The sequence below is a fragment of the Cygnus olor genome, chromosome 17 (genome assembly GCF_009769625.2).
Source record: "Cygnus olor isolate bCygOlo1 chromosome 17, bCygOlo1.pri.v2, whole genome shotgun sequence".
Classification (NCBI taxonomy): Eukaryota; Metazoa; Chordata; class Aves; order Anseriformes; family Anatidae; genus Cygnus; species Cygnus olor.
In genome coordinates, this window is record NC_049185.1 from 5,077,022 (window position 1) to 5,104,912 (window position 27,891).

Sequence of the window (27,891 nt, forward strand, 5' to 3'; positions counted from 1 at the left end):
AATTGTCTTACAAGCTGTCACTAGATAATTTTGTTAAAAATGTAGAACTAGTGCCATAAGTGTGTTTAAGTTGAACGTAATAAAATCAGTTAAATAATTTGGAAGGTTGTACTGTAATGAACTGCAGCTATCTGGAGTAGTAAAATAAAAACCTCAGAAGCAACAGCATTATAATATCGCGTTGTATTATATCAGAAAAGCTTAGACTGGAGTCATGGTTGCTCGTCACTTAAATTCTGTACAGGAAGTAGGTTAGTATTACAGAATTTGCAACTCAAATTCTTATCAAAAGAGTTTCACAGTGACTTTGACCATAGAGAGATACTTGGGTTATATTGTATGTTACAAAGTCCCAGTACTTGGACTCACCCCTCTCCTGTTTGTGGTTCCACAGAGCACGTATTCAAGAGGGGCTCATGAGGATGTCAATTTTTCCCAAATGCAATTCTTTTCAAAACACAGATACTAATTTAGCACAAAAAGCTTACTCCCTTCTCCAGATGGGAAGTTATTAATAGCCAGCAGCTACTGCTAAGACAGAAAAATAATAATCCTGAATTCTTTGCGCTTCTTTGCAGTGCCTTTACCATTGTTCACCCTTTCTTAGCTTCCCTCTCTTAGTGTTTTGCCTAGCTTTCATAAAAGCTAGTATCAACGGTATCTTCCTTTGGGCCCAGCATTTGGTTTTTTTTGGTATGTTTTGGTATGTTTTCTTTTTCATTATCAGTCCTAATGGTTGAGTAAGGTATAATATTCTTTAACATTGTTCAAAAAGTAGTGAATATAGGGTGGAAAGCTCCAGTACCTTCCATATAAATTAGTGCTTGATGCTGTAACCCAACGGTATGAACAGAAAAGTTAGCTAGTTAGCCTCTCCATTCCTGGCAGCTCAAGGTTAGAGGAACATTTATTTATCTAATTATTTATCTAAATAAATTGTTATTATACTCTCTTCTCTTAGAAAGGTTGCTCTGAAAATTTTCCTGTGCAAGTCTTTGTTTTGAAAAAAAAAATCATGATTTAAAAAGACAAAGTAGATAAATGACTGATGCCATCAGTCCTGTTCCATGTTAAGGTTTTTACTAGTCTTCATCTGCCGTTGCCCTCTATATCACCATGGTTTTGTTGAAGTCTGTTTATAGAGGTGAATTTCTGTATATGAAATGCCCTGTTTGAAAAATAAGATCTCAACTTCTCTTAGATGTTCTTGGCCCAGTTCTTTGGAGCCTTCTTACCGTCATTGTGAAAATTGGGTCGAACACAGTAGAGTGACTTACAGTATTTTTACAGGTAGACTTTTGCATTGATTACGTAGTGTGAGGAAATACTTGTGCTTCTTTCCAGTGCTGTGCACAGCTCGCTCCCTTGTTTATGCTTCCTTTTCTTAAACCATTTTAGACTCTTCACGCCAGAAGCCTCAAAGTTAAGCTCTTAAAAATGAAAGAAACTTGAGGAGGAGACATAACAGTCTGGAGACAAATTCACTGAGCTGTTGATGATATCATATTTTTCAAAAAATAAATAACCCACAGAGTACTGAAATGCCAGCATGTTAACACTGTGAGTCTTGGGGGGGGGGGGCAAATTCAGATTCCATAGACTGCAATGGAGTTAGCCCAGGGTAGAGCCTGCAGTGCATGTAACCAGTCCTATTGCTTTAAAAATAAAATCACAATGTTGGAAGGTTTGAGTGTGAGGGGTGCTGAACATCTGTAGTTTTGCACTTCAGGAGCTGTTAAAGCGTTCAGTCCTTTCAAAAAATCTTTCCTGAGGATGGGTGGTCTAACAATGATGTAGCTGGAATTCTTCTGTTCAGCAGAGAAGAAACTTAAAGGGAAGGCATGCAGCAATTTTGTTTATGGCCAGAGGTACAAACATTATAAAAGCATTGGAACAAGTGCTAAAGCACTAACTGAACTTTATAAAGGTATCAAGTTCTATCATTTTGCACAAACACTTCGAGCAGGTCAGTCATTCTGAGCCTGAGGAGGGAGTGGTGTGAAGCAGGGTCAGTAGCTACTTTCTGTCTCTTCTGTGTTGTAACAGGAGCTTGGATGTACACAATGTGGATTTTGTCAAGTTAAATAAGGGTTGCCCTCTCATTGCTCCTTAGAAAAAAATGAGAATAGTGTTAAGTGAAGAGGAATCATCTGACTACTTCTTGCTGGGCCTTGAGCTCCAACAGTGTATTGTATAAAGGTAACTTCTATATATTATTATAGAAAATAAATAGCTGTTGCTCTACAGCTCCCACGTGATGATTCATGCTACCAGTTTTCCTCTATTAATAGTCTACAAAGAATGCTTAAATTTAGATTGAACTCCATCTCGTTCTCTGTCACGCTGAATAGCATTTGAAGAAATGAAGCCAATCTCTTTGGGGAGTGCCTTTTATGGAGACTAGTCCAATTCCTGACTTGAAACTACTGAAGATCCTTCACTGGTTCCTGATGTAAGTGCAAATGGCAGAATTTAAACAGGGTTGTGGATATGGGTTTACATTTCCTTGTGAGCACAAATCTTACCTTAATTGTGGCTTGTTTTCCCTAAGCTAAACTCTATGCTGGAATTTAACCATTTGTGAGAAGGCTTTGGTCTTTGACATGGAAGATTATCCTTTAGTTAAGATGCTAGTGATGGGCCTTTACAGCCATGTTTTTCCACATGTAACTTTTTTAAAGGACTCCCTCCTCAGAAAATTTTTTTCTTAGGTTTATTTTAAAATTGCTAACAAATTTCATGTTGAACAAGGTGAGAGAAATAATTAGATATATATGTAATATATATTTAGTATTTAAGGATTTGCTAGTGTTTCCAAAGGACCTCAAATAACCCTGCCTCAGTCTCTTCTCTTAGACTAAGCCAAGTGCCTTTCACTGCTTTTGAGGAGTTGCAGGCAGTATTTGTAGGTATGGGATTATGTACAAGTCTGAACATGTCATTTTAAGTGTCTTCTATACCAACATTACTTATGTTTGCTAATGCTCAGTTTGATGCATCTTTACAAAATAGGCATCTCTTAAATGCAGTTGTGCATATATCAGATGGTTGTGTCTGGTTAGAAGTTTCACAATCCAGTATCCAGCTCCAAAACTGGTAAAGAATAATCCCTGCATGGATGTGAAAGGCTGGCAATAAGAGTTTGTTGCTGATTGGTGTACACAGCATACAGGATTCGTGCTGTAAGAGTAAAGCATTGACTATCATCTTAGCTTCAATGCAGCACTGATATACAACCTTGCTGTTGTCACTTATCCATTAACCCTGAAGTGGCATCCAGTCAGTGCTTTATGTTGGTCTGCTGCGATTCAAGTACTGGCCCATTTAAAATTGTCACATCTAGCAAAAGTGTATAGCCAACTCCTAGCTTATGGTTTAATGAGCAGAGCTGGTTGTTTGGGGACAGTTTCTAGAAGCTAGAGTATGTGTGATGCAGAAGTACTTCATTTTGTCCTCCAAAAAAAAAAAAAAGAATTATTAGACATAGTTTTTTTCTGTTTACATAAACACATTAATTCTTCCAGATTGTATTCAAGACAAACTGATGATCATTTTCTGTAAGGCAGTTTTCCATACAGCAACCTCAGTACGTGTGTGTGACTTTTGTGCTATCTTGCTACATACAAAGGTGGGGGGCTGGTTTTGGTTACAGTCATTATATTAGTCTGTTTTGTGTTTACAGTGGCCTTGATGATGTGCCCAAGCAGGCTGTTGCTAATGCAGTATCAGCAAAGTGAATGGTGAGCTTCATGATAGGCCTCAAGTGGGAAGTCTTTATTTTGCTGTCATCTTTTTGAGGGAAGCTTTCCAAGCTTTATTCTACACTGTATTTCTAGGTTTTACTGCTTTAGTTCAGTTACTAAGTCTGAGGAGGGCAAATAGTCTTATCACTGCTTTTCAGCTGCCCAAAATTCAGAATTTTGGCTTGTTCAGTTAGGAGACAGTGTCCTGTATATTATTGCAACTCTGCTTTTTAGGAATGCAAAAGCTTTCTTGGCTGCATTTGGGAGAACTGGAAATTTTCCTTTTTTCCTTGCAGTCCGGGACTTCTTTCAGCTCAAGCCAGCAGCCTGCTCTAGACGAGTGGCAGTACCTTCAGTGTAGCTGCTGAGGCTGCTGGAAGCTCTCACGTGTCCAGGTAGTTTCAGCCTTCCTCTTCATGTAGTCCCTTCTCAGACTGTGCCTGGCTATAGCAGTCATAGCAATGCTGTTTTTTTGCCTTCAAGTGTTGCAAAGAAGGGAAAGAAAATTAGTGCTCTATTTTACTGCCCCCCACCTCAGAGATGATTAATATAACCTTTTATAGTTAGTACAAAAACCGATTGTATTCCTTAACCCTCAATTTATTGCCGTTGTTGACCGCTGATAAAGGAGGACATAAGCAGAAAATCTACAGGAAGGACAACACACAGAATATACACAAGAAATATGATCTGAAGAATGGTGTGGTTCTGTTACTTGACAGAAGCAATAGCATTAATAATAAGCAATTCATAATTCAAAAAGAAGGGAACATCTATTCAAATATTACTGTAGTAATGAAAGATAAGCTATCCAGCTGCTAAATGGGATATAAAACAGCAGCTGCTAATTGTAAACACTTCGTGTGCAGAAGTAAAAAAACGAGCAAGTAAAAGCAAGAGTAATAGAACTGGCTGAGGAGCTCCAGGAGCTGTTAATATTGATTTTAACAAATCTTGAAACACTGCAGATTTCCCAGCTGCACAGAGAAAATCAGTGTGTGATAATGGGAACCTAATATTCCATCCAAATATAGTTGGTAGTGGTAGACTGAATAATATCCATCAGCATGATTTTATGGAAAAGAAGTAATTTCTAACACTAGAAGCTTATGGTACCATTATCAGCCAGCCCTGTGAAATCACTCAGATACTTGCTTTACATCTTTTGTGACTTGCTGATTTAAAAGAAAATCAGCGTAATCTTAAAATTGATTAAAAAAATCAAAAGAATAGTTGCAACTGGGAGAAAACATCTAATGAAGCATTTTTGGGTTCTTTCAAAGATACATTGATCAACATTGGTGACTCAGGAAACTTGTAAAATGCGTTGAACATAAGGCTGTTGGAAGAAACCAACCCCATGGCTTAGTAAAGTGAGCTGACTGCAACAACTTCGTTTTTAATGTATTCAGGAGCAAAATCATATTTAGAAACTGCAGCCTTGCTCCCTGTATTTTGATTCTCAGCTTTCATTAATTTCAATGGGAGAGAGTCATTTGGATGGCTTTGAGGATCTGGGCCAAAGACCAGAGGCCATCTCTACAAAACTGAAATCGTTACCCAGGAAAGGAGCAACACTGAACAGGCACAGCAGATCCCGGCAGGCAGCTAACTGCTACAGCACGGCACTTGCACCCCCACTTCAAATACAGTTGCACAGCATAAATCTTTGTGGAAAACACTACCTCTTGTACAGGGCAAGAGTGAGACCATTATGGGAACAGTACCTGTTTCTGGTGTCTGCATTTTCCAAAAAGCTCTGGCAAACTTCATGTAGGCAGGCAGCATTTCTAAATTTATCAATATTGCAGTATGTTTTGATGAGGCTCCTAAATTTCTCATAATCTCCCCCGTTCTTGTTTTTCTCTTGAACTGGTTTGTCAGTATATATGGTTCTTAAAATCACTTTGTGTCACTTTGTGGTGCTCCAGTCTTTTTCTGTCACTTCTGTAATTCACAGCTGCATGGCTGAGGCAGCCAGTGTGCCAGCCTGCCTTCCTGTCCAGGAGAGTGGAGAAGAGGACAGCACGGGTGCCTGATGCTGCTGCCAGCAATAAACCTTTGATGCTTCGAGGCTCACAGGTTCTGAGGTTGGTGCTGAAGTGGCTTGTACCAGGTCTGCTACTTTTTTTCTACTGTCTTGATGCACCAAAAAAAGCTTGGTGCAAGCACACAGCTGTAGCTGTCCCCTGCTAAGAGGAGCCAGGGCTGACTGCTGTGGAAATGAACCTCGTCTGAAAAGGCTGGGGTCTGCTATGGGGTCTGTGTAGTCACACTAGTGGCTTTTCCTGTTCATAAAGTCAAACAAATAGGAACAATGTGGATAAATTACTCACTAGGATGCAAAGTTTAAAAAAAAAAAAAAAAAAAAAAAAAAAAAAAGAAATAAAAAGAAGCTTAGAAGATGCCTGCAAAGACCAGCGGGTGCATATTCTTGAGAGGTTCTCTCCCAGCTTCAGAATGGCTGAGAGCTGAGCGATGGCTGGCAGGGGCAGAGCAGGGGATGCCGGGGGACACATGTGGCCCCGCGGGCACAGCTGTGGCCTGCACTGCAGCCTGCCCAGTGGGAAACGCAAAACTTCTGTGAAATATTAAATATCTTCATTGTGAGTTTTTAAACGCTTCCAGAGTAGTTGGTGTGCAGGGATCCCCTTTCCATTCTGCTGGTGGTGATGAGGGGAAGCTGAGACAGGAGGGAGCTGGGATTTCTCCCTGTTTGTGTATAATCCTGGGAGTACTGTGTGGTGCCACTTGGTCCAGCGGTGGGCTTCAGCGGTAGTTCAGCCTAGAAAGACCTGGCTGCTTATAGGGAAAGCCCTCCTCTCCCTGCCTGTCATTACATTCGGCTAAAAGGCTCTAAAAGCCCCTTTTTCTGTCACTCCCAGGTCCCTCAAGTCAAGCCCTGGACCTCCTGAAGCAAGCGGCGACCTCGCGGTGCTGCCCCTCCGCCTGCCCTCCCGGAGCCGCCAGGTAATGTCGGGGGCTCTGAGAGGGCTCCGGGGGGGCCCGGCCCGGCTCGGCTCCGCTCCGCCCCGCTCCACCCGCGCCGCCCTCCAGGGGGAGCCGCCGGCTCCTGGCCGCCGGGCTGCCCGCGTCCTGAGGCGGAGGGCGCCGCGGGGCGGGAACGGGAGTGGGGCAGCGGCCGGCCGGGAGCGGGGCCGCGGCCGTGAGGTGCGGAGCGGCGCGGAGCGGAGCCGGAGCCCTGGGGGCAGGTGGGTGAGGCGGGCCCGGTCCCGCGCTGGGGGGCGGCGGGGGGTAGCTGCCGGGCCCCGGCCGTTGCCGGGAGAGGTTCAACTTCCCCCGCGGCGCCTGAGCGGAGCTCTGCTGCCTCCGCTGCCCACGAGACCGGGGAGATTTGGCTGTAAGTTGCCCCGGCCCGCGTGGGTTTTTTTTGGCTCTTCGCGCCTTGCTCGCTCCCAGCTGTCATTCCCCGACACACCCCCGCACCCGGAGCTGTTTGCCCCGCGGCTCTTCGTCCAGACAGCGGGCGCTGGACTTTGTTCCCCTGCACCCAGACCTCCTCCTCCTCCTCCTGGCTCTTCGGCTGCTGTTCGTGCTCGAAAGCAATCAGCTGTAAAATAGCGATTCCCTAGGAGCACCCTGCATCCTGTAAGCTCCTCTGTAGCGTTTATCAAGGGAGATTTCCACGCACTTTGCAATCAGGCGAAAGGGAAAAAGGGCAGGGACTTGGTAGACGGCACTAACCGCACGCAGTTTATCCCGCTCCTCACTCCGCAAGCCCTGACCCTGGCTCGTCTGTGCGAAGTGACCAAAACAGTTTTGGGGCAGTGGCACTTCCACCGTGACCGGGTGCTCCCTCGGCGTGGGTACATGGCGGGGATGTCGGCGGAGCTGCGAGGCCCCGAGGGGCCCGGTGGTGCTGCGTTACGGGGAGAGGGCTGCTGAAGAAAAGGGGTATCAGGCTTCATGGTGCTGGCTGCTGCCAGAACTGCGGGAAGGATGTGCGAGAAGGCTTTCTGCCCCGCGGGACGGGGCTCCTGGGCCCTGCTGGGGTGACCTGTCCTCGCGGAGGTGCTGCAGCCCATTGTGGAGGAGAGCGTCGAGCAGCAGGTGCGTTCCCGGTGTGCGGTGCCTTTGCAGGGACGTTCCTGGGAGGAGATCTTTCTCCGTTTTGAGTGTGTGGTGTAAGAGTTGTCCAGAAGCTCCTCGGTTGCCTTAATGCTCTTTTATGTACTGGTGTGGTATGAGCTTGGGTAGATTTTGAGTGCAGATGTACTGCTGGCTTTGTTGCTAGCTTAAAAATAGTAAAGGTGGCCGAGCACCCTCTCCCAAACTGTTTTGGGCAGAGGGGTCACAGAGGAGAAAGGAAGGGTTAACTTAAGCAACATGACTCATTTGGCAAATACTAGTTAATAGAATTGCCTTAACTACTTAAAATTATTTTCCTAAGCAGATGGTCAACTATTAGATAACTCTATCTTTGGATGTATTTGTTTTCAGGTTTCTTATCTGGCTGGCAAGTCTCAGACCTGTGTAACACAAGAACTGTAGTAATTGATAAATCCATTCTTCTGCATGAGAGAAAGCATGGCCAGCTCCTGCTGTTACAGAGGGACACCCCCCCAGGCATATTGCCAAAAAGATAACAACCAACAGGCATATGAGAAATATTTAAATTGAATTAGACCTGTGGAAAAAATATCGTATTTTGAATTTCCATTTTAAAAAATCAATATAAATGTAATTGTAATCACAAATAGTATGAAAACGAAATCCTGTCTAATGTGGCAAATGGATTAAATTCTAGGAAAGCTATGAACCTCTGAATTTGTAGGGGAAACACATGGGTACACACTGCAAACATGTATGTGTATATATAAAATAAAAATGACCTATTTCAGGGTACACAAAAAAAAAGGCAAGCAGACTCCTCTTTAGTGCAGTTCCTGGGACAAGTCTGCAATTTACACACGTACATAATCTGTCTCTCTTTCCGTACATATTTTTATACCTAAAAAACTGGAATCAGCATGATCCCGTGCCAGATCAGGGGATGTCAGCCCAGTAATGATGTTTTTAGCCTCTGTCCTTCTGACAGTGGGTTCAAAAACCTCCCACCAGGTCTCCTGTATTTGCATTTCTATTTCTGCTGATATTTTAATAGGATGTTTCCATAAGGGCTGCTGGCACTATTGCATTTGAATGTAATCAACTTTTGAAAGCTATTCATCTTTTTGTTTAATCTTCAATAGTGGATTTGATGTTGAGCCATGTGGTTAAGCCCTCTTAAGAACCACTGGGAAAAGCTCAGTCCAGCAGGAGGTTTGGAGGGTCTGTTGTGAATCTTCACTCTTCCTTTCAGTTGTGTTTCTCTGAAGGATCTGGGCTGGCCGGCCATATATGTCCCCTCTGGTCTTGAGCCTGGCGGCTTTTCCATCTGGTGTGGATGGAAAACCCCTACCTTCACCGCTTCCTTTCTGCATGGTGGCTGTAGATTGTGTCATCTTGTCTATACACAATGCTTAAGGTTTCACAGATATTTCGACCAAAACGTTTTCACTGTGCTTCAGCTCTTCACTTTGGTTTGATGTTTCCACCCATGTTTTTGCATGTGAAATGGAATGAAGCATTTTGTGGCTAAGCTCTGCCTGAGAGTTCTGCGCAGCTGCGAGCATGAGGTATTTTTTCATCCAAAGGCTGGCATCGGCATCTCTCTCTTGCTGTACTGCAAAGTTTGTCCTTCACTTTGAACAGCTCTTGGATTCTCTTCATCCTCTGTGGATGGTAAATAACTCTCTAGGTCCTTCCATGTTGTATGCTTTCCATCTGAAAATAGATGGGCTATTGAAGCTTTTTTTTTTCTTTTTATTTTGTTGTTGGACTCTAAGCTAAAAAACTAGAGATCTTGAGCTGTGATTGAAGGAATCAGTGAGGGTTCTCACACATCAGTGGAGAGCCAGTCAGCCCCTTTCATCAGGGGTCTGTTACTTAGGAGCAGAAGGCTTGGTTTCATCATGGATCACCTTCGGGTTTGACATCTGGAAATAGCATCTGAACAGCCTTGGCAAACGACCTGCACACAACAGCACTGGTTCCTTGCCTCTCTTTTCCTTTTAAAAAGGAAGAGAAAGTTGCTTAATGTGATGCTCAATGCGTCTGGATTGTGGTTTGGTCCATTAGGAGTAAAGAACCGGCAGCGTTTTGCCTCAGGAGGGTAAGTGGATCCGGGCAGGTGCACTGAAGGTGGTTTAACCTCTGAAGGCTTCAGTTTCTTCTGTAGAATCAGAAGGTGCCTCTCCCCTCACTAAGGTTGCATCTGAGTCAGGAATAATTATTGGTTGTATTGCACTTTTTTTTCTAAAGTAAACCTCTGTAGATCGGAATGGCCAGATGGCGCATACAACTCTCAATTATGGAAAATATCCTCAGGAGGTGCTTTGAGGTCATCTAATCCATGCCTCTGCCCAAAGGCAGGATCAACTGTGCTTGTGCCTTTCCTGTGACAGCTATTTCTCCATCCTGCTCCTTAAGACCTGCGGTGGAGTCTCCATGCTTTCCTGCAATGCAGGAAACACCCTGATGTCCAGCTTCAATTTCCTTTGCAGTAACTCATTTGTCCATGGTGGGCAAACCACAGAGGAACCAGCGAAGAGAATTTACAACTCCTTCAGCAAATGCAGGTAGTTGTTAAGTGGCGGTTCATAAGGGTGTGATCTCTTTCCCTCCTCCACCTGAGTTGTGTAAGGAGCAAACCATACGAAACATGGCTAACTTGTGTCTGTATGGCTGGAGGTCGGCAGTAGCGTGGGAAGGATGGGGTAAGTAGGCTGCGCTACATCTCCGGATGGTGGCACGACTGCAAAGTGAGGATAAAGTTGCTCAGATAAACACACAGCGATGAGCTTATGAAAAGAACTGATGAGCCACTAAAGGAATGCTTTGGAAAGTTCAGAGAAAAGCCAAGCACATCAAGATGGCTTCTGTAAAACATCTGTGTTCAGGGTGATCGCTGGTGTTAGGCAAAAGTGTTAACAAAGCTTTGGCACACGTTTGAGCACAAGCGTTGTCCCTTCCTGTTCAGGACACCCGGGGTTTAATTCAGTGCTTTAAGCAGACGTCAGTGCTGTGTGTGGCATCTCAGTGGGGCTGGCAGAGAATAGGACAGTACCGAAGGGAGATACGTACCTTTCTGAAGCGATGGCAGAGGCTCTGGTGATGGTTTGGAGCTCTTTAGATGTCCCTATCCACTTACATTTAAGCAATCAGCTCAAACCCCGTCACTTTATTTTGACTTGCTCTGGAGAACGGTTGCTTTTCCATCATTGGGCCTATTAGTTGACTAATTAAGAAAGAAAAAAAAAAAGGTAGAATAAAATACAACGAATCTTACAGAAATTATATGCAAATGCCATCACAAAAGATATACAAGAGCAGGAGTACTGGAACCTCCTTGCTCTCAAAGCAGCAGTAAATCCAGTGCCAGGAAGGTCAGGCTTGAAATTTTGTTTTGAGGCTATAGCTAGTGTTATTTTTATTTTTATCTATCTCTATATGTTTTGAAATGTTACCGATTTCAAGCCCAAATAAAATAAGTAATTTGCTACAACTACTGCAGTGGAAGGCAGGATTTGAAAAGAAATGACAGCTACAAGATGGATCATGTTTATCTTAGATGATAGGTCAGAGGTTGCATGCAGCAGGCTTATCACTATCTGACAGGTAACAAGATAAAGGCCAGGTGTTACATGGGGATGTGGAAAGACCTAAAAACAGGAATACTGAATACTTTCCATGGCATTTTTAGGGAACATTTCCAAACAATGCATCTGAGACAATGGAGAAGTTAGTGGGGGGTGAAACTTGCAGAGATGGTTTGAGCCAGGGACAGGGGGAGGGAAAGGCTCACTTGTACAGAGGATGAGGGAATCTTCCTGTCCCTTGCTGCTTCAAGGAGAGGAAAGGGGGGTTTTCCTGCAGCTTTGGAGACGTGACGAATGACATGCTGGGCTCCTGTCTTTACGTCGATTAGCATTTGTGATTACACTCAGATCCAGGGTGGAAGGCACTCAGCCATTCTCAGGAGGCCTCCGGTACTTGCAGATTGGGGCTCTTTTATCTGCCAGCCAGCTGAGATACAGTGCTCTCTGCCTCCTGTCACAGGGACACTTGTGGCTCCTTGTTCAGCAGCTTGTCAAGGAGGGCAGGAGAGGGATCGTTCACTCAGCTGAGCCCGAGCCAGCACCAGCTGGGGGTCATGTCTGCATATCTCTCTGCACCAGAGTCCTTGTGCATCTGAGTGAGTAATGCTGTTGAACACAGGGAAGTGTAATTTGGTCTCATTTTGCGCTTTTAATGCATCTTTTTGTGGGTGTGAAGTTTGCACTATTTTCCCTGTTAGAAGTAGTTTCTTTCCTTGTTTAGTATTCAGATCTCAATGTGTCTGCCATTCTTCTCCTGCTCTTGCTTCTTTGGGGTTATTTTGGCTTGGTTTTACAAAGCCTCCTCTCGCTTCTTATCTCTTTCTTTTTTTTCTTATGAGGGGAGCCTGAGTGTTTCTGTTCTCCTTGTCCGTTCTGTTATGTTGCCCTGTTATCCACATCTCCCTTCTCGCACCAACAAAGTCCTCTACACACTGACCCGTCATTTCGGTTGCTGAGGTTTCCCCAGAATAGGATTGCCAGATCCTGGTATGAATCAGTTGTTAAGGTTAAGGAGTTAAGGGAAGTAGGCCGTTAAGTATCGTATTCTGTGTTGATAACAGCTTTGGTTTCAGTATTAGATCTGTATACTTGGGCACAGGCTGGCATTTTCCATAGGAAACATTTCCCAGGATAAAAGACAGCTAAGTATGTGGTTGTTTAGTACAATCTTCAGAAGAGAGACACGTGATTGAAATTGATTTGAATAATTACAGTTTCCACATACGTCCAATCCACAGATCAGTGCCCAGGTTCAATGGGACGGTGGAAAATAACATCAGACTGTCTTGGGCAGGCACCAGCACCATTATAGTTCCTGGAGCATGTGCAGGGAAGCACACTGACTTTTTAAAAGTTAAGTGTTCTACAGCTTTGGTTTTGGGCAAAACTGATCTGTGCTAAGGGTTGCCTGGTCAGGGGTTCTTTAAAATACCCTGATTCCAAAAAGTGCTCCCCTCTCAGAAATCAGGCCTCTTTAGCTGCATCTGTTAAAACTGAGGCACCTGACTTTGTCAGCTTGCTTAAATGCTGATCCAAACTCTGCTTGAGCATTATGATGCATTAAGGGTTGTAACATGGGTAGACCTAGAAGATTCAGGGGGATTCTTTTTTTCTGGTACATCTGTGTGGTGCCAGCTCTTCAGGATACAAGAAGGTAAGAAGCTGTGTTTGTGGACTGAAGACTGGAAAGAGGACTCATTGATGGTTTTTGTTGTTTTGCTTACCCCTCTCTTGAAGGGAGATCTTCCTTTTACTCCGTGTAGCCACCATGCAGCTAAGCTGTGTGATTTCAGCGAGCAAGAGGTGGACACAGTCCTCTCAGGAGACTAAAAGTCTGGGGATGTATGCTCTGGGTGCCTCCCTGGCTTCCATCTCAGCTTGACTCACATCTTTTGTATTTGAAGTCAAATGCTGCCGTTCCTTTTTTTGTCTATCCTGGTTCAGCTGTTTGTGATGGTGGTTGTAGGTTCCTTTACAGCTGGTGCTTTTTATCGTCTCTTGTTATGCAGAAACTGTAAAATACCTTCTGTTCTCATAGAAGAGAGGGACCACTTCTCAAGTGCAGTAGAGCTGTTTGTATTGTAATGGGCTGCTTGCTGCTGGTTGTCTTTCTGCTTCCTGTAGACAAGCATGCTAACTCATAAGCAGCTACCAAGCTGCTCAGTCCAGTAAAATGTTTTATAAAGTGATTTATGAATGGCTACTGGTTCTCCAGTGCTATGGTTTGATGTAGAAGGAAAGAAATTGTAGAAATGTCATTTTGCATAGCAGCGTATGCTCTCTCCACCAGAACTGGGTGTCTCTGGCCCGAGCAGTCGGAGGAGGAAGCAAGCAGAAGCAGCAGGCTGTTACTTGCCAGCGGATGTGTTTTTACCACAGCACAAGGACTTAGGAAATGAAGGAAGGACTTCGTCAGGGTCCTCAGAGCATCAGCTAAACGCTGAGACTTTGGGATCAATGAGCAGCAACACTGGAGAGTTCTTCGTAAATCGGATTATAATCAAGGACTTGAGGGGAAAAAAAAAACAGCTTGCTTTGAGGAGTACCTCTAGAAGGGCTTGTTGTATTGCTGGGGCTGACTGATAGTGAAAATGCAAGTCATTTTGCAAGAGTGACAGAAGTGTGGTGCAAGTCATAGCAAACAGAAGAGGGAGGGACAAGGGCCTTGAGACGTGGCCTTGAGACGTCGTCAGAGCATCAACTCCTCCTTACCAACAGAGGATGGCAGAGCCCTAAAAAGTCTTGAATAGCTTTGAGACCATGAGGCAGAAACACTAAGGGGGTGGGGAGGTGTGACACAGAGCAAACGGGGATTAGCGAGGCAGGGTAAGCACCTTAAAAAGGAGGGAGAAAAAAAGGAAGAGGGAAAGTTGCTGGAAACAAACTAAGCAGGCAGAAAATTTGTCATTTGTCTGGTTTTTGGGATGAACACAACACCGGCCTCATCAGTTTAAATGCTTTTTCAGTGGTAGCTGATTGATGAGCTGAGGTGAAACGAGCGGGGTGAAGCATGCTGGTGCACAGCCCGGGTGTGCGAGGGTCCAGGGCACGGGAGGAAGCAGGGAGCCTGTGTCAGCCAAAACCCAGCCAGTGTTGCAGGGCACGAGGATTGCACGTGTGATCCCTGTGATGGAGCCAGCAGCGAGCAGCCCATGTAGCAGAAGTGGTCAGTGGGGATGGGGGAGCTCCGGGGCTGCTCGGGCACCCACTTCGGCTGTTTCTGCGGGGCACGGGCCGAGTGCTGCCGCTGTGTCACGGCTCAAAACGATAAGAGAAGGGGGTGAGCTGGGAGGAAGGATGTGATGGGCTGTGTGAGCAACCGAATGGAGGCTGGGCTGCTTTTTGTGCTCTGGGTAGATGAGTCAAACCACCTGGGTGGGAACGGAGCTTCCTGGTGGGTCCTCAGCTATAACCCTTGCTCCGAGGGGTCAGTGAATGAGCCACAGATGAGAGAGCTTTGCTTGGCTCAGAGGTAGGTAGGTTTTGCTCATCTCCGTTCATAGTGTGCGGTGCCTTTATTGGGATAGGGAAGGACAGCTGGGGAGTTGTTTTCAGCCACATAAAGGGGAGATGGAAAGAGCTTTATTCCTTCTAGGGTGGAAGACAGGATGTTGGCTGACCTGGTACAGCAGCAGTCCCTGCACTGCGGTGGGGTTTAGGGGCAGAGCCTGGGCAAACGCCGCTTGCAACCTGCACAGGGACAGAGCTCACAGGGAGCAAGGGGGGCTCGTGAGGCCTGGCGGGGAGCAAGCCTGTCGTTAGAGAAGGCAAATAGGTTTTGGGAACTGGATAAAAATACAGGAAAATCAACAGATGTACCTAATTTGGAACTGCCTGTCTGGAAACTTCATATAAAAATGAGAGATGAAGTCACATCTGGAGAGAAGTCCACTGAATTATTTTAAAGTATACCAGAATGGATGCATTAGCAATATGACAAATATTTTTGGAGCAAATTCCTCCCTAGTCTGTATTCCTCAGTGGGTCACCTCTTCTTGAAATCCTGTTTCCTCATTTCTCTTATTTTGTTCTTGAAGGAAATGCTCCTTGTGTGTGAACACAGCTGGTTTTGGTGGGGCTGTGGGGAGGCAAAATTTGCTTTTGAGTTCTTTCCTCACACAGGAAAAGAAAAATGGATCCTCAGAGACATTGTGGATGATATTGGCAGTAGTAACTTTTTTCTGGCCAAGGTTGGTTGTTTTAATTATGCTTTTTTACACGTCAGTTTTATGAAAGTTTACTTGAATGCTATTTTTTTTGAAATGCCACTGTAGGTAAATTAGTATCACCAATCCTGGATGCAAGTGGTTTGCTCAAAAATCAAGCATGTTTCTGTGCCTTTTGGTGGGAAGTCATGATGCCTGCTGCCCAGTAAGGCTTTATTCTAGTGGACACAGGAGAGTCTTTTGCCGTTTGTTTGTTTGTTTGATCTGGCTTATTTAACTGCTGGTCATTCAGCCTTACTTAGTTTTGCCCTCCCTGGCTTTTTGTGACCATTAGAATGGGAATAATTACTGTGAGTTTTTTTTTCCCTGCTTGCTTTTAAACATTTATAACATCCACTTAGGAAAAAATAATGGTCAAATGTGTTCTGCTCCAGTCTTCTCTTCCGCTACTGCAATAAAAATTAATCCACTCCTAGCACTTGGAGGGCAGGAGGCGAAGCTGAAATGTTGGTTTCAGATTAGCCATTTCTGTTAGCCAGCTCATCGGTGTTATGACCTTTGCTCGTTGTCCAGTGGGGTTTCTCTTTCTGAGCTATTTTGTTCCGTGACTTTATATTGGCAATAAACAGGAAGAGGAGAGACACAGGACAGGCTTCAGGGGTATGATTGCTTATGAGGTTTGTTGCTGTCACAGGTGCAGTAGCATGGGTGTATCCAGTAATCCCCTCGTTGATAAAAACGTTGCACCCAAATTCACTGTGCTTGTTCTTGGTGTGAGTATAGACTCCCTTTTGGGCCTGAACTGCAACAGAGGTGGAACCATAAGGAGAAATGTCTCTCTTCCCCATCTGGGGCAGTACAGATCTGAAAAGCCATTTCTTTTGCCTTTCACAAGTATGTGAAGTGCAAGTTCTAAGTCTTGGAGGGCTGCTGTTTTCCTGTAAGATGGGATCAGACTGAGTTCAGCAAAGCTGAAGCCTTCATTTTGTCCAGTATTTCTGGAGAATTTGCAAAGCTGTTCCGTTGCCCTATTGTAGGGTTTACATCAGAGGAAGACTTCACTCCCCAAAGGAAGACAAGCTCTGCACTTCAAAAGGTACTTGGCCCTGCATTTTTCCTCAGAGCATTAGTGACTTGGAATATTTTGGGTGAAGTCTGAAATGATGTTCAGCAAGGGTAAGACTAAGGGATAGAACAAGGATTTTTGGTTGTTGCCATGATCTGCCGTTGTGTGGGTGTCCCTCAGGCAGGTGTGCCAGGACATTGGGTGGCTCTAACTCCAGGGAAGCCTGAGGGAAACTGCAAGTGCTCCAGGTACCTGAAAACCAAGAGCATGGAGCGATGATAATTTTGCCTGCTTTGTTTCACTTGTATTCTTTGTTAACAAAGAACAGTCTAGAGGGAAATAGTCTATTATTAATATTTAATTTCCTCCTATTACTGGAAGCAGATGACCTAAAGGTCGTGTAGCCAGCAGCCAATAATAAAGCGAATAGGGAAACCAGAAAAATTGCGTCATGGTTAGAAGGGTGATGCCTCCATCCTGCCCTCTTTCCTGTCACACACCGTCATGTCCCTCCATCCTTCAGCAGGGCAGGGAAGCAGCAAGGCTGCTCTCCAACAGCTCCCAGCACACTGGGCTCATGCGACCAGGTAGGGATATGGGGAAGCTTCTCTGAACTAGAAAATACCAAACTTCAGAAAGCAAATCAGTGGGCAATGCTGGAAAGTGCTGTTGCAGCCATTCACATCATTCTCCCCTAAAGGACAGCTATTTTCACTATGTTTACAGTGAGCATTTTGTGTAGTGTCTGTGTGCACATGGACTTGTTTATTGTGGCTTGATCCTCCGAAGAAATGGGGAGAGACAAGTTTTCTTGAAAACTTGGATTTAAAAGATAGCGAGATCCTCTTTGAGCTGAAGGGCTTTGAGAGCATAAAAACTGACAAGCATCTCCCCCTCCAGGCCTTAGAAAGTAGGAAACAAATGAGGGAGCAGCACTACTTTACTGCCTGCAGCCATGTGTGAATGCAAGGATTTTCCCTGAGGGAGTTAGGTAATCTGTATGTGGCTGGTACCTGGGAAGGGTCATGTTGTCAGGAGGAGATGTAGATTGTGATCTGTGGAATGGGGCTTGGTGAAGACTTCCCTCATGGCCTCCTGAGCTGCCTGCTGTGCTGCTGCCTTGCTAGCCCCATCCTGAAGCAGACGAGGAGAAACCAATCCTTTCTGAAGGCTGGGGGCACTGCAGCCTGTCACCTACATGCCCATAGATGTCTTGAGTGCCCTGTGGGCTGTTGTACCCCAGGAGATTTTGCTAATATGTAAGAATAGCTGTCAAACGGAAGTGTCACAGACATGTCACGTGTGTCTGTCTGGCATGTGGTGTGGAGGGTGCGTCGTCTTCCCAGCGTGAAGCCAAAGCTGAGGTGACTGAGCTCAGCCTGAAGAGGCCAAGTGCTGGGAAGGAGTTTGTTCGAGGTGGGTGGTTGGAAGCAAGCAGTGGCCAAAAGCTGATCTTGATCTTTTGGTGCTCAGGAGAGTGAAGGGGCAACACCTTTGTCCAAAGCCAACTGGAGATGCCAAACAAAAGCTTGCTTGGTCTCCAGTGCTGAATTGCTCCATGGGAACATGCTGTTCAGATGCTTTATTGAATTTTCAAGGAGCAGTTTTTCACTGAGGCTGAAATATGGGAGAGAACAGAGTGTTCCAAGTCACTAAAAATGAACAGAGCAACAGCTTTACTGGTTTGTGAGTGGCAAGAAAGGTTTATTTAATAATGGGGAGAAAGCCGGAACATAGCCCAAGGTATCAAGGAAGAATTAATCCAATTAACAAAACAAAACATGAGCTTGAGAAGAAATACTAATTGTAGCTGTCCAGCATGTTGTGTGATACAGGTTATTCTTCTTAAGTTTCAGGAGGTTTGCCATATTGATCCCTTAAGGGCCTGAGCTGTTAAATATACACTTCCCCAGTGAGTAAAGCAAGTTGTTAATTAATTTTGCCTTGTCAGACCTGGTTGCTGAGCCTTCGGGTCTTGCATGAAGTAGATGATTCTATAATAAATTTTGTATTGCCTCTGGATACGTCTTCTTTTCTAGGTGGTCTGCATTTTATTTTGTCGCTGTGCAGTAAATTTCTAGTCGTATACACAGAAAGACTGGACCTGTACTTGTTTAAAAGCAAGTGGCAAATGTCTGCAATTTAAGACTCATCACGTTGGGTAAAAGCTGCAGCAGGCTGACATTGTGAGAGGTGAATAAAACAAGAGAGGGAAGTTTGGGTCAAATACGGGAACCTCGTGGGTGGTGACACCTTCTGTAAGTAGCGAGTGAGGCCCCTGACGTGCTGCGTTGGGTGGCTAATAATAATAATTCCTGCTTCTAACAGCAGTTGCTTCTGCAGAAGCTCTGGCGCTGAAGTGAAGCGGACACAAAATGTTGTTCAGTTGTGGCTGGGACACCTGCTCAGCTCTGGTCATTTCTCTTCTGAGATGTGCTGGCTCTGCAGAACTCTTAAGTGTTTTCCAGCCCATCTGGGAGCAGAGTGGGGTGGAAGGACATGTTGTCCTCTTCTGGACATAACATCTCAAAGCTTGCCTCAGGATAAATAGCTGGAGCTGGGGCTTAACCATCAGGCTGCTGTTTGTGAAGGGGGATGGGAAATGGGACCAAACAACTTCAAAGCTGTATTAAAAAGTTAAAATCAGACCATGAAGCACACAGCTGAAGTAGAAGGTTAAAAACTGCAGTGCCAGAGAACAGTTTGTGATGCGGTCATCAAATTTCAGATGCCAGCAGCATGCTTTTTCAGGTTAAATGGAGAGCTGTCAGTAATTCAGATTCCTCTTTGTGCTGAATGATTGGCATGAGGGGGACCTCTACAGTGTAGGTTTGCTGCTTCACTCCATGTCCTGTTGGAAAACACGTTTGAGATGAGCCACTGAAAGAGTCAGGTTAAACAAAATGGGACCCGAACCACTTACAGCCTTCAGGCACAGCCGCGTGTCACCCATCTGACAGACACGCACGGTGTTTCTCTTACGGACTTGTTTTTCCCCACTGCTTCCCTTGTTTGTTTTTTTGGTTTCTGCCCCCTTTTTCCTGCCTTTTCCCCCACCAGCCCCTTTCTTGCTCTCACACACAAAGTGTTGTAGTTTAGCTTTCATCTTGCCCTTTTTCTTTCCCTCCCAATTTTCTTTGTCTCTATCGGATATTAATTCTAATCTCCTTCTCTGGAAGTCAGGCTGGAGAGTTTTCATTATTGCTGCCTTGAAACAAACCTATTGGGATTTGAAATGGACAATCAGATGCTGCAGAAGTGATGTAGGAGCACATCACTGATATCCCTGGAATTTCAGAAGGTAGAAACAATCTATGGAAGGTCAGTGACAAACAGGGTTTTTGATAAAAAGGTAATATAGAGACTTGTTTTTTTTGTTGTTGTTCTTTAGAAAAGATTAAGTGGATGATCATTATCTCCCTCTTAATAGCTATATCACAAACTAATCTGTTCATTTCTTCCACACAAACCAAACAAAACACATACAAAAGATTGTTGAAGGTGGAGAGAAGCTAGGTTTTTGAAATGCATCCCACTGCAAACCACCAAGAGCCATTCACTTTCCTTTCAAATGCAGCATTAGCAATAGAGCTCTAAATCAATGAAAGGTCTAAAATTAGATTATATTCCTGAGATCAGATGTGAATCACAAGCTAATCATATTTTCATTTATTATCGCTGTCTTTACCCTTTTATTTTGTCCTGAGAAATTAGGTTTCTGAATTCAAAACAGTGAACTGTGAAGGCATGAAACTCTGCTGGGTTAGACCACAGCAGGTCACCTGCGGATGAGGTACCAAAAAGCTCTCGGTTTGGAGGCGCATGTTGCTTCTGAAACTGAGTTAGTCATTTTTCAGTTAGCGCTATGTCTCTCTCTCCCAACTCTGATGTTTCAAGTTGCTGTTCTCTTAAATTAGTGAGAAAATATTTCTACTAAAGTCTGCTAAACGAGGTTTAAAACCTGCTCTGGAATGACAGGATAAGACAGCAAACAATTCTCTTGTTGACTGTGTAACGAAGCTTAGGGCACTGTATTCTCTTGCTATATTTTTACCTGAAACTGGGGTGAAACGCACCCATGTCTGAAAGCAGAGATGCGAGGTGACCCACAAGATCAGTGTGCAGATGAGGCACATGCACATGTAGACGATGTGTATCTTCTTGTGAAATGGCAGCTGTAGGGATTGGATTTCCCTGCAGACAGCACCACGTTTAGTCCAGGTTTGTTTGTATGATGCAGGAACGTGAACGTGTACTCCAGGAGATGCTGGTGGCATTGTGCCTGTGTGTGTGTTTCTGGTAAGGGTACGTCTTGGGTGTGTTTCTGGCTGGTTGTAGTCGAAGAATCAAGCTGACCTTATCTATAAAGTGTATCAGAATGTGTGGATGCAAAAAAAACACTGTGTATAATGCAGGCATAGCAAATAAAATGGTTGCCTGTAGGGTAAGTATTTATGTGAGCAAAAAGGTGGTGTTGCAGGAGAGGAACCTAAAGAGACCATTGTAGAGGGTGTCCGTTCTCAGTGGGAGAGTACTGATAAGCACTCTCTGGGGTGCCTTGAACTATTTATTTTCCCTGCTGCTGATTGCGTTTCACTATCTGTGGACTCGGAGGAAAAAGCAGGTACGAGAACAGAGTGAACACATGCCAGCAGTGTCGTCATCTTGTGAATGAACAAATGTTCGTGTCATCGCAGAGCAGCATATTTGTGCAGCACGCCTTTGTGGCAATGTACATGAGGGTGGGCAGCACGTGATGGCCCGCGTCCTGGGTTTGGGACCGGAGGGAGACAGGTGTATGTACAAAGGCTCCTCCACCTTTCCTCCGTGCAGCCACGGCGCTTGCCAGGGCATAATTAATGGGGCTCTCATGTTTCAGGGCAGACTAGTGAGCAGCTGCTGAAGTGCCAGCTCAGTTGGTAGCCTCGAAAACAAAACATCCCTTGTTTCTCATCACCACTGTGAAATACTGCCTTCCTGAACCTTGGGCCTGGCCCTGCAGCTTTCAGGATAGACAAAATGTGAGACTTTTGTCAATGATGTATTCTTCTAGGTCTGTTTAATATCCGTTATCAATTTAATGTGCCACTTTAATGAGATTTTGCTTTTTCCATCTCCGCCGTGGAGCTGATTACTTAGCGTATGTGGTTTTTGTTTGTTTATTGTTGTTATTATTTTTTAAAGGAAACTACAGAAGAAGTCGAATGTTTGCTTCAGCTGAAGAGAACGTTTCCCAAGTCCTGGGCAGAAGAAGGGAAAAGAGAACCAGAGGATGTTGCTGGTAGGTGGGTATGACAGGAAGCCATGACTAGCAGCGTGATTGTCAACAGGAAGCAAAAACTCCCAGCCGATGTGACGCTGCCATCCAGCACACTTGCTGTGTCGTGTTGCCTGCCAGACTTTGTGGCCTGGGAAGCAGTGTTTGTCTACATGAGGTATTCTCCTGTACATTCATCTGCTGGAGTTTGAATTACTCTACATCTGGTTAATCTACTTGGCTGGAGTTGGCAGGCCCTGTTTTCTTCTCTTTACACCTGCTCCTGCCAAGATCTTCAGCAGCCATGTGGAGAAAGGTGTGAGGGTGAGCCTCCCTCGCTGGCTGGCAGCTGAGTGCTCCTCAGACCCTGGACAGCTTTGAGGTGTCTTGGCTGTTCAGTGCTCTGCAGATATGAACGCTGAGCTTTTCTGGCACGTTCTCACTTTGGCCTGGTCACTCTCACCATGCTAGTACATGGGAAAGAAGACTTCCTCTCAGACATAGCTTACATCATCCTGGAACTGGTCATTGCGGTGCTGGCCATCCTGGGCAACATCCTGGTCTGCTGGGCAGTCTATTTGAATAGCAACCTGCAGAACGTCACCAACTACTTCGTGGTGTCCCTGGCTGCTGCTGACATTGCGGTGGGAGTGCTGGCAATCCCCTTTGCCATCACCATCAGCACTGGCTTCTGTGCCTTCTTCTATGGCTGCCTCTTCATTGCCTGCTTCGTCCTGGTCTTGACTCAGAGCTCTATCTTCAGCCTCCTCGCTATCGCCATCGACAGAATCATTGCGATCCGCATACCCCTCAGGTAAGCACGGGACGGGCTGGGAGGCGGAGGGGGGCATTGTGGTGAGGAACAAGCATCAGTAAAAGCAGCAGATCTGGAGGTGGGCTGAGGAGGGGAAAGTTAAATGAGCAGCATTGCTTTTTCCCTTGTAATTTGGTGGGCGGGGGGCAAAACCCATGTTTCTAGGGGCCTACCTTGGTTGCTGGATTTTCTGGTTGTTTCTTTTTCCTGCTATTCTCTGATCTCACATAGCCTGTGTCCATGGCTTTGCAATGGCGCTGCCTAGGAGCTGCTGTTCCATATTTAGACAGGATCGTGCTATAACCTCAATAACCTGTGCTCTGAGCCAGGGCCAGCAGCACCAGAAGGATCGCAGTGGGAAAGTGGAGCTAGAACAATACGTGGTGAGGACAGAAAGGGGATTGAGGTCAGCTTGTCTTCTTCCTACTGGGGAGACCAGGGGACTGCCTGCAGCTGGTGGAGCAGGCTTGTAGGAGGGTATGGATGGGGATTTTCCCTTTGGGTCCATTAAATGTGAAGGGAGGAGAGGCAGCATGCCATGAGGAAGCTAGGAAGACTTGGACTAACTCCAGCTGCATCTGCAAGCAAAGTGTGTGTTAGGCCTAGGCAGGAGCTTGTCCCCACTCCAGCCCTGAAGGTGGTTATTCTGTGCTCTCCACCCTGTAGTTTAAAGGAAGAGAAGGACATTTAAACACTAGAGCTTGAAAGCTGAATAAGACTGGCTACTACTTGGAGTGCAACCAGGGAGGCTGATGTGGGACAAGGGGAAGTCTTGCTGCATGCAGAGGGGCAGCTACTCAGTTCCGTCTCCCAGAAGCACTTTGTGATGGGGTACGTCTGCCTGTGGGTGCAGAGCAGCACTGCGTGTTGTGGGTTGGGTTTGAAGGCTTTGTGACAACGCTTGCAAGTTGTTCAACAAGCTTGAAAGATGCAGAGAGAGCCCCAGGAGAGGCCAGCGCTGGCAGAGTGTACAGGAGTCTCCTTCCTTCCTCTCTCATCCTTAGGAGGATGCAGCGTGCTCTCACAAATGGAGAGACTTGCTTCCTATCCTGCTGAAAAAGAAATGTAGCTGCAAAAACAGAACAAATTTCTGATTATTATGCTTTCAAGTTTGAGGTTTTGGATCTCCTTGCTCTTGTCAAGTTTAAATCACGTGTGTCAAGCTGTCCAGTCTGGTTTTGTCTCCTGTGAATATTTTGGTCATCCAGCACTTATGTTGATGAACACAGACCTCCCATTCAAAAATAGAAAACATTCTTTTCCCCAGGGCTGCGGAGATTACCTTTCCATGTGGACCAGTGCAGCACAGTCTTTCCTGAAGGCTTGTCCCAGCATGCTCGTGCTGCTCTAACGTTACCGTTAATTGTTGGCTTCCAAGCTTACAGTTTTAAGTGTTACAGCCTCTGCTTTAGGGCAGTTGTAAGGAATAACAATTCCATTCCATTGCAGAGGAAAGCTCTATCAATATACCTATAAATTGGACTGTCTCCACTTTTTTGCGTTTCTACAGATAGACATTTTCAGTTCATACACCACTGATAAATAGTACAAAGAAGCATGTGTAGAGAAGCCTTTAGTAGCTTGCGTCTGAAATAATTTTGAAAAGGTCTGATGTCTTTAATTCATCTCTCAGAAGTTAACTCTGAAAACTTTTGCTGATGGTTTAAGCATTCGTATTGTTAAGAGGATGACTTGCCAGGAAAAGGATTTTAAAAATCTGGATTTCTGCCCGTTTTTGGTACTATTCTAATTATATTGTCTTTGCAGTTTAATTTCCTGGAATAGACACAGTAGAGTCTTTTAGTAAAATATGACTGCACCAGTGCTGGGCAGTGTACCTGTTTCACTATTTTGTTTTTGAAAAAACAGAACACACCCTTTTCCACCCCAGAAATCATGGAGTTTATTGGATGCAGAAACCGACAGGTAGATCCATGGGTTCCTCCCCCTCTTTGTCCCATACTGGTTTGTCCTTTTACAGTAGGAACGAATAAGTTGTCAATTCCGTTTTCGTCAGAAGAATTTATGGATGAACGAACGCTAGATTTATAGGTTCTGACATGCTGAGAAAGTGAAAGCTGATTAGCTGAAGAGGGAAATGTGGTATGATTCAGACTGCTCACATCCTCTTCTTTTTTTTTTCTTTTTCTAACACCTGATTGTCTCAAAAGTGCGTCAAATGATTGGAAGGAAAATTCTGCCACTAAGGATGCAATGCTTTTGCCCCATCCTTTAATGTCTGGGAATACTTCTCTCTTTACAGAGGACAGAAAAGGTAACAAGAGGCATTCCCAATATTCATTCGATAAATGCTCTTAGAAATAGACAGACTTCCTTTGCGTATTCTAGAGAAACGAAAAAGGGCCAAACCTATTTTTTTCTTCTTTAACTGTTTCATATCTGATTTGTCCTAAGAAAGATAACCACGTCTCAGTGGATACCAATTCCCACACAAATAAACTGTAAGTATTAAGGAAACAAGAGTGGGATTTCTGATTCTGCTTAGTGTTGGATACCTCAGTAAATAACTGTTGTTATGTTTGGAATGATTTTTCTGTGGATAAAATGAACCTTTCCCAAAAAATTGCAGAGAGGAAAGGTAAAAATGCATAGCTAAAAATGTAAACATACAAAAAAAAACCCAAAAACACTATTTAGTGAATGTCTTATGGGTTCTGCCTTTCAAATAATTAAAACGTTGTGCAGAATTTGAAAAACTTTCTGAAAGTTCTCAAATGCTTTGCAGAATGCTGCCAGGTTTAATACAAGTGTAGAACTCTGAAAGTGACAATAAAGCGCTCCCAAGGAAGTGAGTCCGAGCCATTGTTCGGTGTAGGATTAAATACAAAGTGTCTCCCTAACATGGCAGGTACCTGAAAATCTGCAGTCGCTGATATAAAACCCCTGGGTGTTCTGAACAAAACTGGCTGTGAGTCGGAGCTCCAGGATGAAGTCACAGGCTGAGAACAATTGCCACTTTCCAGGCTCTTTGGTGCCAGGAAATGCTGCGAGGGCACTGTGCCCAGCCACGTGCTCTCGTGCATGCACTTGCGGTGCAGATACTCCCGTGGTGAAGGACAGGTAGCTCTGATGCACTGGAAAGAGAGGAGTCGTTCTTCCTGCAGCCAAATGGAAAAGTTTTCTTAGGTTGCTGCTTTTGCTCTGTGTGCTGGCTTCAGGTGCTCACCTGAGGCATAAATCCATGCGCTTGCTGCTTGGTGCCAGCTACAGTAACTTGCTGACGTGGAGAGCTTTTCCTCTGTTGGAAGGTACTTCAGAGATGACTCTGGGATGCTTGTCTGGGAAAGCATTGTTAAGGTGCTGACACTTGGAGCATTGGGTCAGATTTATCCCATGTATTGGGGACTGAAATTGCAGCCCTGGGTTGGCAGTGGGGTGACAGGTTGCTTTTCTCCCAGGGGCTAAGGGAGCTGGACGTGAAGAATTGCCTTCTCTAAGTCGGGTGGGAAGAACTGGAGAGATGGATAAAAAGCCTCAAAGTCTAGGACTCAGAAGGGACCTTTGTACTGAGAACAGTCTGTTTCAGCAGTTCCTTTAATTCTCAGGGGTTGCTTTCTCAAATGGGCCTATCTGAGCATCTGATTCGGTGAATTGGTGACTTAATGTTTCATTGCTGCTTTGAGTGCCACTGGACTTCTGTATTTCCCTGCTCACCATAAGCCTTTTGACCTTCCACCAAGCATTTCCTACATGTGCTCATATCTTGTCAAGCAGATTTTGGCCAGATCCAGCCTAATATGAAAGAATAATTCACTTCTTCCTTTGAGCAACCATGGACATGGCTTTGAAAGCAGTGTTATTTGTTTGTGGCTTCGAGTGGATCTTACTGCTGCCAAGGTTTTAGTCTGGGAGCTGGTTGTGCTGTGAGCAACAGCACAGTGCCTGCCTGCTGCTGCTGGGAGCCCCGGGCCTGTCTGTGGGACCCCCCCCTAGCCTGTCCCCCCAGTGTAGTCATGCACCAGTATCAGTTACACCTGATAATGGGAGGAAGCTTCTTGACTGAGAGTCGTGGGAAAGAGTTGTTTAGCTGGTGCGTGAGAAGGTCTGGGTTTGGTTTCTTGCTCAAGGTTTCCTAGTTGATCTGCGACTGTCAGCATCTCATTTCCAGATACATGTAGTAGGGACAGAATATCCTCCTCCTGTTTGTCCCCTGTGACTGCAGCTGCGTGGGGCACTGGGGGGATGTGCCCAGTGAACAGCGTTCATAATGATTTGTTAAAAACCATGAAGCGCAAGAAGTGCTCGTGCACAGACAGTCCAGTGCTGTCTGGACACATCAGACATGCTACAAAGCCGCTCACCAGTTATGCAGAACATGGGCTATAGGTGTGAGCAGCTCCTTTTGACAGGCTGCACCCCCTCCATAGGGGTGCCACACTATATGTGAAGCTTCCCGAAAGCCCTGCGCTTACCATGTGGAGCTGTGCAGCACTGGGAGTACAGACAGCAGCTTTGACCTGGCTGCTGTGAGCCTGGGCAGACATCTAACCAAGAACACAAACTCCTCAATGCCAGCCTGGGGAGCTCTCTGAGTGAGCAGACAGAAGGCAGCCAGGAAAGTCCGTCCAGCAGTAACCCAACCTCAGCCAGGTCAGTCGGCAGTGTCTAGTACAGGTCCTAGAAATGAAGCTCTCCCAAGTGAAGGGACACTCCTCAGTGGGTTCCTGTCCAGCATAGTGCCACACACTGTCACTAGATGCTGTGAGCTTTCACTCTTAACTCCTGGAGATACTGAGCAAGGCGTTATGGAAATGCACTGATGGGCTGAGAGTTCCTTCTGTCAGCGTGACACACCGCAGCTGGAAAGCAGCAGGCTGCTTGGGTTAAGTGCTGTTCCTAAGCTCTGTAAAGTTTGTTGCATGGGAATCCCCAGAGGGTAAGAGAGAGGGAGAAGCTGGGCGGGGGGGGGCAGGGGGGGTTGTTTGCCTGGAGCAGTAATGAATGTATTTTTAGTGGAAGGGAAGGGACATCTCTAGTCGTGGGATAACAGCTGCACAATTTCAAAATTCCTCTGACAAGATGTAGCCAATTCCAGGGCTGCATGGTTTTGTGATTTTTTTTTTTTTTCCAAGCTTCAAGTGCCTTCGGCCAACCTCTTGCTCCCCAAGTGTTCTTTTCAAAGCACAGATGCTGTTTTGCTGTGTTGATTAGCTCTGAATGTAA

At 45.3% G+C, this 27,891-nt stretch overlaps 1 protein-coding gene across 7 annotated transcripts in view; it reads left to right on the forward strand.

Annotated features, from left to right (window-relative positions):
• The first annotated feature begins 3,703 nt into the window (after positions 1-3,703).
• The window catches only part of ADORA2A (adenosine A2a receptor), a 31,957-nt gene continuing 7,769 nt past the window's right edge, over positions 3,704-27,891 (forward strand). The window contains exons 1-4 of one of the 7 annotated variants that reach the window (XM_040577679.1): positions 3,704-3,740; positions 5,704-5,833; positions 6,629-6,713; positions 21,821-22,707. In XM_040577679.1, coding sequence (XP_040433613.1) covers positions 22,358-22,707 — 350 coding nt within the window. In that variant the 5' untranslated portion in view covers positions 3,704-3,740; positions 5,704-5,833; positions 6,629-6,713; positions 21,821-22,357. The other 6 variants (XM_040577680.1, XM_040577675.1, XM_040577678.1 and 3 more) reach the window with 6 other exon arrangements.